We start from the raw sequence: 21235 nt of genomic DNA, 5'->3' as shown, positions 1-21235 counted from the left end.
TAACAATTATATATTTAAGTTCATCAGCGATTCTCATTGCATTCAACAGTGTGCGTGAGATGATTTGTGATGCTAAGTTTTTGTTCAAGCTTTTTTTTTCTTCCCTGCCCTGATTTTCTTCTCTGCCGTTTGTTTGCAGGATGAATTCCATCCTTTCATCGAAGCACTGCTGCCCCACGTGCGTGCGTTCGCCTACACTTGGTTTAACCTGCAGGCCCGCAAGCGAAAGTACTTCAAGAAGCACGAGAAGCGCATGTCCAAGGAAGAGGAGCGCGCCGTGAAGGACGAGCTGCTGAGCGAGAAGCCTGAGGTCAAGCAGAAGTGGGCGTCGCGGCTGCTGGCCAAACTGCGCAAGGACATCCGGCCCGAGTTTCGTGAGGATTTTGTGCTCACCGTGACGGGGAAGAAGCCTCCGTGCTGTGTGCTCTCCAACCCCGACCAAAAAGGCAAGATGAGGAGGATCGACTGCTTGCGCCAGGCAGACAAAGTGTGGCGCTTGGACCTGGTCATGGTGATTTTATTCAAAGGTATTCCCCTCGAAAGTACTGATGGCGAGAGGCTGGTTAAATCACCGCAGTGCTCGAACCCAGGGTTGTGCGTGCAGCCGCATCACATAGGAGTTTCAGTTAAGGAGCTGGACCTGTACTTGGCCTACTTTGTACATGCAGGTAAGTCCCTTTTCCTGCTGGGTTAGACGTTGTGATCAAAATACTAAACAGTATTGTGTTATCGTTTTGTGTGTGTGTAGAAATGTATTTCCACTGCCCCACAGGGTTAAGCAATCTCTGCTGGTCTGTCAGATTTCTAATGTCCTATTAAGGGTATGTACTGTAATATTAAAGCCGAAATGCACTCTTCCTACAAACACTCTCATGTACAGGTACCTTTTTTATCATCAGCAGTAAAACTCTAATGTAGATGAAACAACACACCTGTCATGTTGCCTTCTCACACTGCACAGATTTGTTAAATACTTTAGAATCTGGTGGTTATTTCCTGTTTTCCACTCTACACATTTTTCTCTGCGTAATTGTTTCTCAAAGTGGGTAGTTTAACTCTGATTAATTATTTTTTACTCCTCGAAAATCCGTTAATGATCAAATTATAATTTGAGCTAGAAGTCTTATGCATTTGATTGGAAAATCAATATTGGAACATCTCTTATCTCCAATCTACTGTTTGCTGCAAAATATGGACTAACTCCAACTAAGTTGACTCCTGTCATGGTTTATCCTATACATGAAGCTCTGAAATGAAGAAGGCCAGTGCAAATATCTGATGGAGAGACTGTTAATTGGCAAGAGGCAGCAGGGGATCTGTCTTGCGCTGACAGCAACACAAACACAAGCTTTCACTTGGAAGGAAGGCGCTTCGTTTCATCAGACGAACCTCAATTACTTTCATTTCCTTCTGCTCGCAAATTGTTGTTCTAAAGCCAGAGTGTGTTGGCAGCTAATGCCTATTTTATTGGTGGAAGAAAGAAAGACCCCCCAACTCCCCCAGTTCCCACCTCCACATTAATATATTTGTTTTGATTGGGTATCGACAAAAGTATGAAGATATTTTCTTCAACTCTTGATTAATGCCTATGAAGCATATCTTTTTAGGACTGCCTGATATAATAGGGTTTTCTTAAAGGTGTAAAAAAAAAGTGCAGTGAATTACTGTACGAGATCAATCAGTACGAGAGCAATCTCGCTTTTAAAGATTTTGTCTAATGTTGTATGAGATGGATGAAGTCTGGAAAAAGAAACACATTTAGACGGTTATTCTGTTCACAAAAAAAAAAAAAAAAAGTTTCACTGGCATGTTCATTCACACATTGCTTGCATGAGTATCATCAGTATTATAACAAATTGCTTGTGAAGTTTTGCACTTGCACACACCACACTGTTGCAGTTACTCGTTTCTTCAGAGATTCTAAATCCTCAGATATAATTCTCAAACAGAAAGAGTTTTTCTGGGGTCCTGAAAAGTAAAAGAAAACAAGTGTTTTATAAAGTGTAGCTGTTTTTATTACTCGGCTGCTTTCTCTTTCTCTCTCTCACACACACTTTCTCTCTTTCTCTCAATCTCGATTTCTCTCTCTTTTTCCTCCATTTTGCGGCACATACAAGCCGATCAGGTTTCCTTCTCTGTCTTATTTGAAGCGATGGAGCATTGCTGAAGCCGCTGTGATTAAAAGCCGGTGGAAATGAGCCTGACCTCATGCTCACGTAGCCAAAGTGGTGGGTTTTAGGGCTGTACGGAGGCAGTAATTAAAACTCCTACTGCTGCATTCACGATACTCATAACTTACATTTTTTACAAGACATTTTATTTCGTTAGTCGAATAATGGTATTCTATCAGCCATTCAGCAGCCAGCTCTAACTAACATACTTATCATTTGCACTTATCCATTTTGAAGGTTTAATAATTGTTGCCAAACTGAGGAGTGTGCACTGAGGTATCAACTAGAAAGAAAGCAAGACACCCTCGCTCCATGTTCGGGGGTGCAGGCTAATTTATAGCCAGCGGATTTCACAGGAGCACTCCACGCATGGGAAAGGTCGTGGCTTAAGATGTTAGGGTCACAACTCTATTTGAAGGCATTTGACCTCTTAGATAAACAGCCACTCTCATTAGCAGCCAGTCAAGCAGAGGGCGGCGCTTTGGTTCTGGCTTGCCCTTTGACCTCTAGTTAAAACAGGTGGTTTTGTTAGGAATAGAGTTCGGGCCTGCTTTAAAACCTTTTAACTGGGAGCTAATACAGTCATGTAGACATCAGCTTAAGTTGCAGCCAGTGCTTATTTTCTTTTCAAAGAGTCTGGCTCATGGCTTGTGCCACATTATGAATTTTTTTGCTTGCTCAGCGTCAGAACACCGATTAACATTTGATTCTGTTGTAGCTAACAGTTAAAGCTGTATTAATCTAAACAGAAATCCTGATCGATTGATCCGATTCAGGTGGTAAAGATTCACCTTATGTGACATTGTACTGTATGTAATGAGGATAACTAATACATTATTATATTGTGCAGTGGTTGTAAAAAAAAGTATTAAATCTGGTGAATAAATTTATCTAGGACGGAGACACATACGGGAAAAATACATCAGGACTGTAGGTACAGTATGAAGGTCTGGACTTTAGTTTTTTTATTATTCCTGTTTTCAAGTTCAATATAAGATGATAATGTGGTGGCAGAGTATCGACTACTATGTGGAAAAACAGCAGTGTTAATTAGTTCTCAAATGACCTTAGAACAGCTGTAGAGGACTCTTTAGGTTTACCCATAGACTCGTCCTTGGCGGTTTAACACTTAGCGCTTACAAGATACTACACTCCAAGGTGCTGACTTCTTGTTGAGAGATATAAAACACGCAGATTGCAGGCTAACATCTGACATAGCTCAGATCTAAATGTTTGTCTTCATGTGACAACATATAAATAAAAATGTTTGTGAGAACATTTGGCAGTCTGTAAAATGTAAATGTAAAGATGTTTTTTTTTCTTTTCTTGGACTACTTCTGACTACTTTAATGTTTCTCACCAGATCTGCTTGCTAGTTGTCGTAATATTAGCTGAACACTAAGCGAAAAGCTGATGGCATTTTAATATACACCCTTTCAGGACGTAGACCAACTGTTGACCAAATGATATAACTTTAGAAATGCAGTTAGTCTAACTAGATATAGAGCAGGAATGGACATATTATATAACAGATTAGAAATTAGCTATAATGTAGTACACTGATGTACACTGATTTGGATTCTGGTTTCAGCCCTGACTACTTTATCACAAGACAATTTAAAAGTTAAACTTTAAAGCACCACTTATTTGTCTCAGCAGGATATGGGAAACCCTGAACCCTTTCAGTTGTTTATTGAACAATATTTCTATTTGATTCGTGTCTGTTTTCACCCGTGCTAACACAATAGAAGGATACTGCTGATTTCAAAAGATAAAGCTCAGTCAGGACCTATGTGTACATTTACAGGGAAGCTGATATATTTATACATTGCACTTACTGTACCTTCTCTGACCTGGGACCTGTTTGCATGGTGAACAATTTCAAATATGGCTGACCCACTCATGCTCAAAGCTCTTCTTTCTTCAGTGATGCATTTCTGAAGGAACACGTTGCTTAAGCTTTGTAGATTTTTAAAATCTACTACCTGAAATAGCAAGAATAGATTCTGAGAGTAGAGGGCCTCATCGTGACGAAGATGAAACGCACCACTTTCGCTAGTCGTGCTTCTGCAGTAGCTGAAAGACAGACGTTTTGTGTTTCCTTTTCTTTCCACAGGCAGAGGAATAATAATAATTTGGATCTATTTAAGGCTATTGTGGTATGAACCACAGGCTTTGTTGTGGTTACTGCAGTACACGTTGTGGGAAGGGACCCCCTGCCCTCACTCCACTTTACTCACTCCTGTCTCTCATTCTCTTCTTCCTACTTGCCACCAACCAGTATGGTTACTGCAAAAACCACTGTGACACACACACAGACACCCCCCCCCACACACACACACACACATACAAACACACACACACACACACACACACACACACACACACACACACACACACACACACACACACACACACACACACACACACACACATACACACATACACACACGGACAGCCACTCAAACATTTACCTTACATTACAAATGAGCTTGGGTCCATTCATAAAAATAAATTTGAGGTAGCTGAAAAGCTCTCGTCTGGCACATGCCCAGCATTAAAGAACTGGCCACGATCAAATGATAGGATTCAGTGCCACCGCTTTTAATATCGTTGATATGGCCCCCATTTGAAACACTTTTTTCTACAACATGATTTGATTAAATGAAGCAGATAAGGTTGTAGTGGGGAGGAAACGCTGTAAGTTTCAGCGAGCAGCGTGTGCTTTTGCTGGCTGAATTTCTCATAAGCCTGATTGCATGGCAAATTCGTGTAATCTGTTTAATGTCTATTGTCAGTGCTGATCTCGCTCTGCAGATTTGGACCACATTCTCTGGCTCCGGTTTGAGCGCTTTATACGTCAACCATCACAAGACAAAAAAGCTGCTGAAGTTTTTTTCTGCATTACTTTTAGACCACTTTTGTGATTACACACACAAAGCTTACACACAGATGCTTCTTTCTTTCTTTCTTTCTTTCTTTCTTTCTTTCTTTCTTTCTTTCTTTCTATTTTGCTTCCTTTTTTAAAAGCATTTCCACACCACATTTTCTCCTAATTTTCCTCCATGTATACACCACTAAGTGAGGAGGCAGCTGGGTATGAGTCCTTTATATATCTGTATATGGTGATGAGCGATGAGTCAGTGTCCGGTGCTGTGAAGCTGTGAGAGGAGGTGTGTACCTGCACTGTAGGTCTCACTCTTGTCCTCCTGTGCAGCGGTCTTTTGCTAATTAGTTCTGTATTATCTCCTCAGTCGCCTCAGCACTCGGACACTGAGAGAGAAATAGACCGGCAGTGTGAGATCCGAGGGTCCAGAGTAGTTTCTATTAATAATTTCTCTACCTACATCCGTTTATAGAATATTACATTTAAAATGATTTTTATGAAAAACTTTACAAATTCTATTAACGATTGCTTGTACATCCTTCATCCAGCATACATGTTTATTTATTTGAAATACAAAATTTATCCATTGAGAAGAATTTTTTGTCTATTGCCCTTGTGGTGTTTTTTTAAAAAAAAAAAACAAAAACAAAAAAGAAATATAGCAAAGTGTGCATGTATGTAGTGCATGTGCTTCTGATCCAATTTATCCACCAGTGATTTTATCGCTAATTACAGGCAGGCAGTCCATCTTGCCACGATCACCGAGCAGTTCGAGCAGCTCAGACTGTTCTAGTTCTACTCTCTCTCACATCTCTTCCATTTCAGAGCAGCAGCTTTGACTAACTTGTGAGAATGGTCCCTTTGTGCTCACATGCCATTCAACAAGAGTGCCATTGTCTTAAGGCCTGGTAGCCAGAGATGCATTGCTCAGCCTTTATTGTGAGAAACTTTGATTGTATTACTTGCTGAGGACTTCATTTGAATAGTTTCTCATGTGATGTTGCATCCCAGAGCAGGAGAAAGACTTTGTGAGAATGATTATTTTTATTCTTATCAAACAGGTTTTTTAATCTTCTATCCATGTAATCTGTTCATAAAGACACCAAGACATAAACAGTTCCATTTCCATCATCATCTACCACAACCATCATCATCATCCACAACCCAGCTGAAAATATCCTTCTGCATTTTCCCCCCATGGGTTGTTCAGATGGATTGATCTGTAACATGCACATCATTGCCGCTTCCCTGTAATATCAATGCTTTCTGTCACGTCTGAGTGCTCGCCTGATGCCTGATGCTGGTGCCTTTTTGCTCACTACATTTTTCTACCGTGTTCATTACATGAGCACAGTGCGTACTTGTTAGCCTTGTGCACAATTCAGTGATCTGAAGCTCATTTTACAAACAGAGCCTGAAGCATTACAACAAGGAAAATCTATCAGTTTTAATATAGAATATACATACATTACATCCCAAATCAGTAGCCTTGATATCTTGAAAGGCATTTCCTATCTGGATATTATTGTGAGTCATTTTGGACAGGAATATAAAAGAGAGCACAGACATGAAGCGGGACAGCTGTGGCTGTCTGCAGGGGAAAGTTGCTACAGATGGTGAAAGAAGTGAAAAATAAACTACCGTATGCCTGGTGGAATATAAAAGAAAGACTGGGGTTTGGTGTTGAACGGGACCTTCGTCTCAGGATCCGTGTCTGCATTTCTGTGTACATCTGCATGCGATCGGTCCTGTAATAAGGAATATGTTAACTCATTTGCTTCTACATCCTCATAGCCTTTATTCCCATCTGCTCATCAGATCTTAGCAGATTTATTTCTCTGTGCTGTTACTGACATGTGCTTGTTTCTCAAATTCCTTTCAACCTAATTAAATTTCATGACCTTTATATTTGCATTAGCAACGTTGACACATTTATGTACGACGAAAAAAGATCTCACTTGTTGGATCATTATGTAGGTATAATATTGATTAAGTAGCTCATGCTTGTTTTGTTAATAAACAACATTTTGTACCACACCAGTTCTTCCTCCTTTACCCTGCAGCTTAGCTGGTTTAAATGGGGGTCACTCAGGCTGCAGCTTTGGAGCGTTCGCTTCCTGGTTTCTCCGGTAACCTTTTCTGCAACTGAGCAATGAAGAGCCGACCTGTTCCTCTTTGTGATGTCCAGGGGGTATATTCGCATCTCAGCAAGAAAACTCTTTAGACCCTTTTGTCCAGCGCATGAAGCTGTCGAACATATCAGTCGTTTTTGACTACAGTGGTTATGCAGGGAGCAAAGTGAGATGCATTCTGGATTTAATTAAACCAGCGTTCATTTCGGTGCGTCGGCTTCAGTGAGCGAGTTGAGATTGGAGCAACGCTCTGCATACGTTATGAAACAATCCAACCTTTCTGGGCTCTCTCCAGATGGTGGCTACTACAAAGCATCCATTTGCTAACAAAATGTTTGTACTTTAAGCAAGGTTACTTGTCATCTTTTTTCGTTTCTTTTGTTTTCTTTGTGTTTACTTTTTTGTCAGATGTTGTTTTTAATAATTAAGATGGGTGAGGGTGGTGGTGGGGTTGCAGGCTAAGTGTGGAACTGACTTTAAATTATTGAACTATTTATCCCCAGAAATGCCCTCAGCCTCTCCATCTGTCTGAGTTGGAGAAATATAAATAAATAAGTAAATATGGATATTAAGGCTATGTTTGAGTCCAGGCCTTGGCACTGCTTTTTAGTTCTATAGCAATCACAGCTCTGTTTAAAGACTGCATTGAGTTACACCACTTCACATTGAAGTTGAATGCCAAAATTGTTCGTTAAGGGGCTTGTTAATGCTCAAGCATAATGTCTTTTTAAGACAAAGTGTCTTAACTGTTTTGCTTTTGGTTCTCATGGACAACACCCACAGCATAATCGATCAAAAAGGATCAGTGTGGATTTTTAGATTTAATGTGTTCTTCACTGCTTATAATGCGAGCCTTTATTTTTAGGTAGATAATATTACACTATTCAAGCCGTTGAGGGCAGCAACAGTGCTGGTGTTATTGCACCACATAATGCTGTGTGCAAAACTTTTTTTCAGGCTCAATGCTGTTGAGGCAGTCTAAAACAAACCGACTGACTTTGCTCTGAAGTATATGGACTTCTTGCAAGAAAAAAAGGTTTAATGTCACTTTGCAAGGTTATGTGAACTTTAACACTAATTTATGGCCCTTAAAAGCACGACTAATAGAAAATACCAGAGTTATCCGTGTCTCTGCTTCCCATGCAACACCACAGTCGAAAGTACAAATCGCAGACAGAAATTCGAATGATTTTGGCAATGAGAGCTCTGGCAAAAGAGTAAAACCTAAAACACTAATGATTAGTAAACAGTTGAGGTTTATTGCCTCATATTTTTGATGTAGTAATAAAATACCTCCTGTAATTTCCCAGTTGAATGAGGCTGGTTAAGCTTAGCTTGTTTAATTTTGGCTTGTTTTGATTACAACGACTATGTGAACTAGTAGGGTTTTTTTGTAAAACAAATTCCTTATCCACTTCACTATTCACTAATTTAATTTTTTTTAGAGGAATAGATTTGTAGATAACAAGATGTTCCTAGTTTCTCCTCACATTATATTATATGACAGTGGTATTTACATGAATAATTGACTATAAAATGTTTGTTGTTGTAGCTGTATCCTAGATATCCCAAACTGTATAAATGAGCTCTTGATTAAAAGCACTTGCTAAGACCATTTTTAAAAAAAGAATCTTTGTCATTTGTCCCGCTGCCTCTAAAGCGTCTGAAGGTCCATGCTGGCCCATTCTTTCTAACCTTTCAATATTATTGAGGCATCAGTCATAAACAGAAGAGAAGTTGTTCAGATGCTGGTAGGAGGCGTCACTACACCAGCTGTGAAGTCATCTGAATTCCATTTAAATAGCAGCTTTTTTGTAATCAATACGTTTCCTCCTGTATGGTGCCCCATGAATCATGAATGAGCGCTGCTTTTTTATGCTTTTGTGAAAAAAGCACCTTCTTCATCAGCGGCTGTCCTGAGTCTCGCCTATCCCTGCACTTCAACAATAAAACTGTTTTCACAGACGAAACAAAAGCGACACTTGATTAGCTGTGAACCATCTGGGAACGCGGAGCTGTGTGACGAAGCTAATTGGTTAAATCTGTACAAGAATGGGTGAGAAGCCTCTCTCGCATGCGTGTTTTGAATGAGTGGACTCCTCAGTGAGACCCCTAATCACACTTTGTGACCCCCCCTCCTTTTTATGTGTGTTGAGTGATGATCCCAAATCTGCCTGCTAGGCCAGCAGGGGGAAAAAACAGACCGACACCCCCCCCAATTTGAGATACTTGAGCTAAAGACAGTCTGTGGCATTGGATAGACTTGGCACTTTGTTATGAAATGTAGAATATTGTATTGTATTGAGATGATAGTGTAGTAGATACGTGGGGAAGACTAGAGCATATATCGACCAAAAATTTAATGTGTTCCACTGCAAAGGCTGTGTGCCAATCATCTGTACATGCTAAATATACCTATATACATAGATTAGGTCAGTATTTCCTGAAATCCTGCAGGCAGGAGACTTTTCCTAGAAAGCTGCAGCTGCTGTGGAGGAGGTCATACATTGCCCTCCCACCCATGACTGCAAATAACACGTGGCAGGAAGGCCTGCTTTGCCTCACTGCTCGAGAGGGGAGTGAAGGCACGGTTCAAAGTCAGATGTACTCAGATATGCCAACAATCACTTATAGGACCTCTGTACTGTGTGGCCAGTTCAACTGCTCTCTCTGTGACCTGTCAGGCAAAAATGAGCAACTCTTTTTTCTCTCTCTTTATTTCTGTATTTTATGTCTGTATTTTATTCAATCCATATCCAGTTCCGTGTTACACATTTAGTGGTTTGTGTCTGTCTGAAATTAGACCTGGTTAGTTCAACCTGGTTTTACTGTTATATGAAATAGTGAAGTTTTAGAAAAGCTCCACAAATGGGCTCCATTCGCATTTGACATCTTTTGTACACATTACAGGCCACATGGCATTATTAGTTTTCCGGGTTTTAACAGGAAAACCTTTGAACTCAGCAACACAATGAACTTTTTATAGAAAGTTATAGTCTCTACTGAAAAAGTGCACCGATTCTGAGCTTTTTTTTTTTTTTTAGTTAGATTTGAAGCAGTCAGTGGTGAGTAAATTAGGTAATTGATAACAGTAGAGTGTTTGAATGACGTGGACTCTTAATTCTTATTTCATGTGAAATATGAATTCTTCTTCCTTTCTTTTTAAAAGAAATAGTTAGCACACAGCAGACTACAGTATTGTTAAAATTGTTGATAAAACAATTTACCTGCATTAGACCAATTATTTGAATAGACTTGACACAATCACATCTACCCACTTGAAAACATTCACTTTTTTAGACACACCAGAAGCCTAATGCTAACATCAGTTTCACAATTGTGCTCAAACGTTACTAGAAACAGTATGTGACAAATTTAAGCTATAATGGCTGCCAATTATTGTAGAGGATAGAGTGCAAAATATCAATTCTTACTCAGGAGCATCTAAATTGGCCAGTGATTTCTTCTGCGGTTCACCTGATACAATTCACAGCGCCAGAGTAAGAAAAACCGCGTCACTGTCCAATTACTTACGAAATGCACTGCAACAAAAAGGCCATTCAGCTCCATTAACCTTCCCCTTATGTCCTTAGAATAGATTAATGCTTATTACTCCTTATATGCACAAGCCCCTTTATATAATCACATGGACATTCAGTTTTTGCAGTGCTGTTATGAATACAAGGAAGATGCAGCAAGCAAGGGTCAATCCCTTCAATGAATCCAGCCTATAGTCGTGTACACACACACACACACACACACACACACACACACACACACACACACACACGCACATGCACACGCACGCACAAACGCACACACGCTGCTGCGTCGCGCCTCATGTCCCGGGTAATCTTCAGGCCCCCACTCTGCGGCTTCTCGCTAATTAAATTCCAGCGCTGTCCATTAGACGGATAGAGTGAGCACACTGCTGACTCAACACAGGTAGGGCAGCTTGCTGTAATGGCGAGAGGAGCTCAAGTGGCCAAGCAATTCATTTGCCCCCCATTTTACACATTCCTGGGTCACCACAAGCTTTCAAGGGTGGAGAGATAGAGGAGAGGAAGGAGGAGGATGGATGTGAAGAGATGAAGGTAATATCTGTAATATTTCCCCATGTATTCATTCTGACACTACGCAGCACTCTGTGTCCTCTAAAGGGATCTTGTTGGGTCAGACAGGTGTGTCAGTTCTGCACTTCATTTATAAAATTTGACATGTGTTGCTGTTCAAGTTTTGATATATAAATTGACAATGAACATATGATAATGCCCCCTGAATGAAACATATCAAAAAACACATCAAACAGGAAGCATTTCTCAGACTCCAGCTGAAATGGCCGTGAGCAGATGCACTGTTAGTGTGGAAACCCAACCCAGTGTGTATTATGGTTGGTCAGGCGTTGGATGCAATCCCAGACTGACTTGGTGTGTGTTGTGGTGTATTGACTTTGCCAGCCTTCAGGCACCATTTCCACAGTTTTACACACATGAGAATTTTACCATTCCTTATGTCATTTGTGTTGCTGGTAGGCGTTTATAGGTCATTTGGGTTTCAAATATAGGGAGACATTTTCTGTGTGTCTGTGAGCGTGTTTTTGGTTTCTTCATGACTAAATGCACTTCTGTCCATCCTAGTTCCTCTATGTAAACCCTCTATTATTCCTTCAGCTTTAATGAAATATTTAACTGGTAAGAAAGTGAATGAGCATTCATTTACTACACAGTTGAGAAACAATCGAAAAATTAGAGGGGGGAAAAAATCCACCGACAACAAAACTTCCCGTTGCCTCGTCTTCTCTCATTACCATGTGAATCGCCATTCATTCATTCAATCATTTATGTTCTATTATATCCTCATGAGTGGCTGTTACTATGGGTCCTGCTCAGCAAGAGCCACATAGCGAGACTTCCGCGAAGATTTAACGTCCGGCAAAGAGAGAAAGAGTGAAAGAGAGAGAGGGGGTTCTTTCACATGTACACTTATTTCCGTTTAAAAGACATCCGTTGGACCGAAGTGAAGTGTGTTTAGGTGTGTTAGTGGCCTGCAGGGCACAAGTGAGCTTGGGGAGGCAGGAAGAGTGGAGGAGGAGGAGGGGGATGATTAAAGAGGGAGAAGTACAGCTGGCTCCCCCAGCCTCCCATTCCCACACTTTCATTCCAATAGGCTGGTCTGTACTGCTAGATACTAATTCACTATTTGCCTAATTAACATCTCATCTGCATAACTTGTTGCACTCCCCTTCCTCTTCTTCCTTTCTCAAAACAATGCAGACCCAATGAAGAGGCTTAATACTAAGCGTCTCTGTCTTCAAGATAAAAAGCAGTCTGCACTTTTCACAACTTCTTTTCTTTCCCCAGCAAATTAAAGCAGCCCTTCAGGAACAGGTCTGTACTCTCAGTGTGTGTGTGTGTGTGTGTGTGTGTGTGTGTGTGTGTGTGTGTGTGTGTGTGTGTGTGTGTGCAGTTTCCTAAGATTCATCTGCAGACCTATTTTAAAAAAAAAATTGTTTAGTCACAGCAACTAAATTGAAATTATTCAATTTTAATCTCGAATCTAAATATAATATACAAGCATACACACGTAAGAACAAAGCATTTATGACTTAATGTTCCAAATTCAGTAAAACCTGCTAGCTGACACCTTTTGCTACAGTACATTCGCAGATATCTCAGTCAATTCTTTTTGCCTATATTACATTAAAACTTTAGATTAAATAAATATATTTTAATCAGTTAAAGATTCAAAGATTTTATTTGTTTTCCTTTACCCCATTGTGTGTGTTTTTTAATGTACTTAAATTAAGAAACCTTCTGTCGGCTTAAATGAAAAGAGAAAACCCTGATAAGCGCATTTTCTATACATTCCATTTTCAGTCAGTTCTTTTGCTACAACTCAGGTCTTTCTTTCTCAAATACAGGCTTAATGAAGTTGACTTTTATCTAGTGGCACCACAACAAGAGTTTTCTGGGTTTTATTTTTTCAGCCATCAGATATCGTAGGTAGCTTTAGCTGAAGGGGGGCAGTATGCGTCTAGTGTGTGTGTGCTTTGCTGAGGATGTAAACCAGATGTGGAGTTCTTGTGGTGTCATATCCTGCCTCGAATTGACAAGACCACAGTGCTTTCACTTGTGCTCAAGCTCCTGAGCTTTCACTTAGATAAGCCTTCTCCTTCAAGCAGCAAACAGAAACACACATCTTTATAAGACCTTAAAACGCATATGGAAAGAAAAGTCCTACATAATCCTTGTTTTTACATGAAGTAGCTTGAAGAACCTTGTGTGTAGTTGAGGTTATGTACAGTATCTGTGTGTGTTTGTGTGTGTGTGTGTGTGTGTGTGTGTGTGTGTGTGTGTGTGTGTGTGTGTGTGTGTGTGTGTGTGTGTGTGGTTTGATAGAAAGATGGACATCCATCAAGTTAACAAGACAAATTAACTGGCACAATTTATTTGATTGAGCTGTATAATACAATGTATTGTGTCCACCTCCTACTGCTGCGATTGTATGGTATAAATGCTACTGTAATATTTATACCCTGGAAATACTGAACCAATACATCTATTCCTTCTCTTTACAAGAGCTGCATGGAGACTCGCACAGCTTGAGGCTTTGTAAATGAAAAAGAAAAGAGAGGGAAGTTTTCTGGTCAGGCCTTTCACCTATATTTGTGTAGCCTGCGTGCACAAGGCCTCCACCACAAAACACATGGAAACAAGTGCTCGCTCTTCATCCTAATGCACACCCCTCTCCCTTTCCTCAGTCTCCATGATTCAACTCAGGGCAGTTAGCTTGAGAGAGGACAGCAAAAAAGGAGTGACATTTCTATTTTTTGCGCCGAAGTGAAATGACAGGCTGCAGGCTTTATGATTACCGTTGCTCGTTCTGACCGTAACAGTTTACAAGGAGGGAAAAAAAGTTAAAAGCAAAGAATGGAGGAGGAGAGAAAAAGGAGAAGAGACCTGCATAACATAGCTAGTTCTGTTCTGTTCTGTGCTCCTCTCCACTCCCCTAACAGCCATAACTCAGGCAGCTTTTTGTTTGCTTTTCTCCATGGAGAGATAGCTTTAATTTCTGTAGCATACCTTAGTGGCAGTTGTAAGTTATTACCTTGTCTGCTTGAAACAGCGCCACAGCATCATCTTCCAGGCCCAGTTAGCCACTTACTTACTTTCTTTTTGGCTCTCAATGCTGAGGCTGAAGCATAGAAAGTCTGCAAAAAGTCCAGAGGTCAGTCAGAAGCCCAAAACCTGCATTAGAGATGGTTAAACTATAGTAGAGGTCTGTAGTACACTATATTGAGGAATAGCAGAACTCATATACAGAACGTAATACAAATACTGGATCATAGTTTCTAAAAAGTTTTCTAAAAGTGAAAGGAACCAGATCGGCTTCCGGAGCTTGTCCTCTAAAGGAGCCAATCACATGCATTAATCTAAATTGTTCAGCTGAAGGCTGGACCAGAGAGTAGCTATAGAGCTAAATAGATTAGCTCAGAAGTGGAAGAGTTTTAACAAACCTTAATAAAGTACATTATATTTCCCCTCTCTGGTCCAATTAGTGACAACATGGCTTTGACTAACTGACAAAATGACCGAATATCAATGACAAAACGTAATGTTTGAGAACAGAACTGTTATATGTATTGGACAGACAATCGAAAACAAAAAGACTTCAAGTTGTCATATTTAAAGCCATTAATGGTTAAATATTAAGAGGCAACTGTTGTTCACTCATGTTAGCTGCTTATCCAGACCTTATGGAGCAAGATGTAGCTGCACTGACACAAATCTTAGGTGAATTTCACAGACCTAAGCTTCTTGTCACTGTTAGTCAACTTCAGGTCTTTATGACAGATTGACAGAAGTCTATCTGTGCAATGTGTCGCTGCATCCGGAGCAATCAATGGGATGTCTGAGCTGATGTGTAATGTGGATGCATGTATTCAGTTATCAGAACAGCATGAGGCATTGATCTGTTTATGGCTACTTTATTCTGGGTGGTAGTCTCCATGGGGGAGGACTGTACAGTAAATACTGTTCGACTCTCCGGGGAATCACACACACAAGTGCTTTTCGCCCTCAGGGAACCAGATCAGCTTGTCTGGCTGCTCGTACGGCTGGTGAGAAAACAGAACGGCAATTTTCTCTAAAGGGGTCACAGATGGTATAAAAAGGCCTCATTGTGGTACAGTGTATTGTTTCAATGTCACATTGATGTGTATGTATATTTTTGTATTTGTACTTAAAGAATTTATGTATACTTGAAAGAACCATCTTTACAAATTAACTGTAGCTGTAAATCTTTGAAAGGTTTCTCCATGAAAGGAGTTTTGTCCATTTATTCAAGTGCACTCAGCAGAAAGAGAAGTTATTCTCAGACATATACAGCAGGTTAAACAATGGCAAGTCATGTGCCTTCTTATTAGATGTTTCCATGAAACTGTTGTCAATGAAAATGATGAAAAGTATATCGTGTAGCAGAATATTGTGGTGGAAGCCTGGAATAAATTGGTAGGATTTCTATCATGCATGATGTGAAATAAACGTGTCTAGGTTGATCGGCGACATTTGAACTGAGTAGGAAATTTGTGTAAATTTGATCTTTCCCCAAATTGTTCCTTTAACTGTCTCCATTTTCTGTTCTTAATTATGTCTTAATGTTGTTTGAATTAGTAGTGGCATAAAAATGAAAGTGTTTGTATAGAGAAACCCATAAATGGAAGCATGAGGGCATAATTTGAGTTAGTCATTAGATTACGCACTGTAATTAAGCAGAGTGGATTTGTGGGGTGTGCTGCGGATGTCACTAAGGGATGCTTAGGAGATGGTGGCAGTGTGTTTGTGTGTGAAGGTGTGAATGACAAAGAAAATAGGAAAAGAAAGAAACTCACATTCAGACCTCTCCATGTCAGGTAGGGTTCAAAATAGTAAGAACATCACTTACGGTTTGAACCTTGTTGCTTGAAGAACGTGGAATTTTCTTCTTCAGTCCTCCGTCCCCTCTGCGCTGCACATGATATTTAATCCGTCATCTTTGTTTTCAACAAACACAGCGCAAGCTGTTGCTGGCAGGGCATGAGGCTCAAGGCCCATCTGGAAAGCGTGCTGTGTGCTGGGGTATTAGAGGGGAATATAAGTAGGGGTTTGCTTGGGAGAGCCTGATAACAGCCCAGTGTCCTGTCCTGTTTGCACCGCTGTGCCTGCTCTCCTAATCTACGATGTATTATTGATGTTCTGGGCTACAGAGTTGGGATGCATGCTTGGCCTTATGTTTTTGTTTACGGTTGACATTGTACTAGGTTATCATCTTGTGAAAGGTGAAGAGAGCAGGTTTAGGGAGCCCCGTTTAATCTATACATACTGTATTTGTCCAGTTCAAATACAGCCTAAATTAGAACTGCTGCCTTTTTTATGAATATAAAAAAGTCTCCATTATCGAGGTATTTTGACAAATATTACATTGCATATGCACACGTTTAAGATAGTACTATGCGTTGCTGTTACGATACCAGTATAAAGGAGTCACCGGAAGGAATAAGTCAATAAAACACACGAGTGAAATCATAATTTGTGTTTTCACGCTGTGTATATGAGTTTTTTTCACCTCCATGCTTGGGGTCGCCACAGTGGATCACGTTGTCAATGTATTAGATTCGGAACAGGTTTTATGCCGGATGCCCTTCCTGATGCAATCCAGGCTTGGGGCTGGCACTGAGAGGTAACTCTTCAGTGGCTGGGTTAGCTCCCTGTCCAGAAATCGAACCCAGGCCTGCCACTGGACCACCAGGATGCAGTAAGCTGTTTGGATAAGTATATATATATATATATATATATATTATTGCCTATATATCATATATAAATAATACAGATATGTATTGTTACTATAGGTATTCTTATTTTAATTGTTACATTTCCAGAAAAAGCAGAAATTTATATATCATGCAGTATGTGTCCAATCAAATGCATGTATCACTCAAGTTCTGCATGAAACAGATTCTTTGTGTAGTTTTGGTCATACAGTATGTGTGTGTGTGTGTGTGTGTGTGTGTGTGTGCGTGTGTGTGTATGGGTTTGTGCATTCCATCTCTCCATCTCTTGATTTTGGCTCAGACATGTGCAGTCTCACTCCAGATGCACTAACTGTGATGTCATATACACCACAAAGCACAGTTACTATACACACAGCTAATGTGTGTGTGTATCACACAGACAAGCATATGGCGTTACTGTGCCATGTTAGTGTGTGTATGCCTGTATGTGTGTATAAGTTGCCCAGAAATCATGTTTGTCATTTTGACTGCATGGCTTCTTTTGTTGAATATGTGAGTTATGTATACAGGAATGTATAATGTTACTGGCTTTGAACATATGAAAACATTTAGAAAACAAGCTTAGTTGAGGAGGGGGGAAGCCATTAAGCCCGTCAACTCATTTGTGTGTATGGGTTTAGGTTTAAGGTTTCTTCTCAGTCCAGCAGTGTGTGTCACGAACATATTCATGCTGATGACATGCAGGTCACTGCAGTGACAGAGAAATACCTAGAGCAGCTACGATACAGCACACTCACAAATTTTGATACAGGATGCAAAGGGATAATACTGTGTAAACAAATCTCTTTCAACTGATGTCATTTATTTTAAGGCCAAATTTTAGATTGTTTTGAAGTATCAGCATGTTGAAAGATTAAAACAGGACTGATAAAAAAGAAGGTAAAACTTTTGCCTGAACAGAGATTGGATTACACTTCTGGTTGATTTGAACATCTGTTTGTAATAGAGATCTGATTGCAACAGGATTCACTTTGTATTATTATGATAAATCATTTGAATGCTTAAATGGTTTTTAGTTGAGTAAGGAACAAAACACTTCGGGGCATGATTTTATAGGAAAATAATGTGTCCACTACAGAATTGATTATTTTTCTCATAAATGAATGCCTCGATTTGTCTTATTCCCATTAATCCTATTAAGCATTAGATTAAAGAAAATGTATTATAATATGACATTACTTATTTTAATTTATTGTACAGTTACATTTAATGCTGTGCAACCTTTCCAAAACAAGTTCATATTATCACTTTCTGTATATTATGAGCACTCATTCCATCATGAGCCTCACTTCTGTCTCAATATGTTTTTTTCTTTCTGAATACTTCAGCATGTTTACCCATTGATTACTAACCCAGTGATTGATAGGTTACTTTTGTACAACCAGAGCATTATACATCTAATCTAATGTTCATGATCAAGCCACAGGTCACAACTGCATTCTGTCCTTACAGATGAGACCATTTGAAAAAATGCAATATGCATAGCTTTAATTACAGGACACTGCTGTTTTATTTATAACCGCTTTATAGCTCAGTAATGATTGTATTGCCTTGCGGTCACATAAGTGCAGTCTCTGTACAGTCTTTTGCTAATGGTTACAGCACTGATGAATCCCCAGTGCAGAGAGTTTGTGTATCAGTGTATGTGTGAAAAACACACAGACACATGGAAAAGTGAGGCTTAGTTGTGAGGTTTCATCAGACCAGTGAAAGGTTCCTCTGTAAACATGGCTGAAAGAGACAGAGACAGGCAAAGAGAGGGCTCTGGTCTTTGCTATTCTGAAGAATCAAGCTGCCACTGCTAGGACCTTAACCTTCAATTGCTCAGTTATATAAATGAAATAAATGGAAGTTTCTCTGGAAATGGGTGTCTGCCAAATTCCTTAAATGAAGACACTTTTTTTAGGCTGTGAAACTTTAGATGCATAGACAGAGATACACGGTTCACACTCTCCATTCTCCACTCATTTTGCACTGCCTCATCAATCTTTCCATCTCCAAGATCCTTACTCGTTCACAATGTTGTATTAAATAACTTGCTAACTTACACAAGTTTCATTTCTTCTCATGCATTCATCTCCTTTAAGCTTTTTATCCTAGTCAGGATAGCGGAAAATCCAGAACCTGCCTTGGACACACTTGATAGGTGGGAATGAACTCTGGATAGGATGCCAGTCCATCACATGACAGCATGCACACACACACACATTGACACTTATCGGGCAATTTAAAGAAGCCAGTCAATCAACATGTATTCTGGAGATGGGAAACTCAGAGGAAACCCTTGCCCTGCTAGAACATGCAAAAACTCTGTATGAGTGCCAATAATTTAAGGTTTCTACATTTTGAATATTATAATATATTCTTGAACAATTTTTCAGTACATGGCTAATAGCCACATTTTCATCTCAATTCCTGTTTCTGAATTCATAAAACAGGGCAGAACATCCTGCACAGCACTGAGTGTCTCTCAATCGCTCTTGTCTATCTCTCCAGTTGTAGCTTATGTGTATGTGTGTCCACCGTATCACAGCTTCAGATCTCTGAATACATGGCTGCTTCTCGCTCTCCACTCTATCAGAGAGAGCATGAACATGCTTCACTGCTGCCACAAGAGTTCAGGAAGAGATCTGTTAGCAGGAAAAATAACTACAGAGTCCCACGGATAACAAGTGATATCAGAGTTAAGTCCACCAACTTTCCTGGCCAGTTCACATATTTCCTGTCTGTAAATCCGCAAGCACGTTTAAAGAATTGGGACTTGTGTGTAAGTGATGGGGAAATGTAATATACAGGATAATAACAGTCTGTAGTGTCCAGAATAAATTTGTGTACTAGTGGGTAAAGGTGTCACTAGCCTAAATGACCAGAACATGCAGAATATGCTATAATGCTCCTAATGATCATCATACATTTGTAATCAATTCGATATTTCCTGTTAATAATAATTTTTTTTTAGTAGTCGACTTTTACTTAATTCAGCGCAACAAAAATTTGAATGCCTTTTGAAAAATAATAGTGCAGGTAGTGCAATGATAAGAAAATTAGCATGCAAACACTGCTTGTCAGCATATTTTAGTGTTTTACATTAGGAATTAGAGTTTATTTAAATTAAATGATAAGAAGCTAAACAGAATTAACACACTTCCTGAGATTGTTATTGACATAGCACCTTGGGAACTTATTCAACCTGTGACATTCCTAGGCGACTTTCTGTCATCACCTCGCTTGTGTTTTGCCGTCCTGCTGGAAACACGTAGGGGTTCCGGACGTGTGGAGAGAGAGAGAGAGAAGGAGAGCAAGAGAGTGAGAAAGAAAGCTGTGCCCAGAACTGTAACAGCTGGCTGGACAATATTAAATGCCGTCTGTCCTCCTGAGTCCTGCTCCGATCACCGCTGTGATTAGTGGGCATCCGGTCTGTTCCTTAACCCTGGAGCTGGAGTCGAGACCTCTCTGGACTCGCCCCGAGCAAAAAGAAAGCTCCACCTTCTGGAAGATTGTGGCTTCTTTCCCTCACACCATGGGTAGGGTCTGACAAAGCCTGATGTTGTGCTGTATTATTGTTAGCCTAAGAATGAGAATGTTGATTGGTGAAGATGGTATGTTGGTGGATGTTTGGGGGTGGGGTGGTGGTGTTGCACATCCACCCGGAAAGCTGATAAATATTTAAGAGTTTTCAGAGCCAAGGCATGGAAGCTACTCATCTGGGCTCCTTAATTAGGACGCATTCTGCTCTAGTGCCCTCTGCTTGCTGTGCCCAGGGAGGCGCGGGGTAGAGCGTGTTGCCCAGACCTTCATCAGATAGAGAGAGAGAGAGAGAGAGAGAGAGAGAGAGAGAGAGAGAGAGAGAGAGAAAGAGAAAGAGAGAGAAACGAGTACAGAGTGGCTGCCAGCATCTGCAGGGTGACATTAAACATCACCAGATGCTGTGCACATATTGTGGGATGAGGTGCTCAGCTTTTCACAGAAGGCCACTCTTTCTTTCGTTCCTTTTTTATTTGCTGTAATCACAAAATCCGTTCAAACAAATGGCAAGGAGCTGGAGTAAACAATTGAAAACAGGTAACTGAAATGAAAAACAGTAACAACAATACTCTAGTGGCTTCTTCCAGCTGGCTATGCCATATTCTTACTTCCTTCTCTTCTTGCCATATACTGTAGGTCTTTGATTTCAGGAGACACTGAATATTGAGGGTTTCCGCTATAGCATGCAGTC

At 40.1% G+C, this 21235-nt stretch overlaps 1 protein-coding gene across 7 annotated transcripts in view; it reads left to right on the top strand.

Moving 5' to 3' along the window:
* The window catches only part of nfia (nuclear factor I/A), a 140958-nt gene that overhangs the window by 33693 nt on the left and 86030 nt on the right, over nt 1–21235 (top strand). For all 7 annotated transcript variants that reach the window (XM_027170050.2, XM_027170053.2, XM_027170054.2 and 4 more), the window contains exon 2: nt 140–668. In XM_027170050.2, coding sequence (XP_027025851.1) covers nt 140–668 — 529 coding nt within the window. The remainder of the gene's footprint in view (nt 1–139; nt 669–21235) is intronic.

This window comes from Tachysurus fulvidraco, chromosome 2 (assembly GCF_022655615.1).
Source record: "Tachysurus fulvidraco isolate hzauxx_2018 chromosome 2, HZAU_PFXX_2.0, whole genome shotgun sequence".
Taxonomy (NCBI): Eukaryota; Metazoa; Chordata; class Actinopteri; order Siluriformes; family Bagridae; genus Tachysurus; species Tachysurus fulvidraco.
The sequence above is the reverse complement of the archived record's forward strand: the minus strand, read 5'-3'. Positions and strand labels throughout refer to the sequence as shown.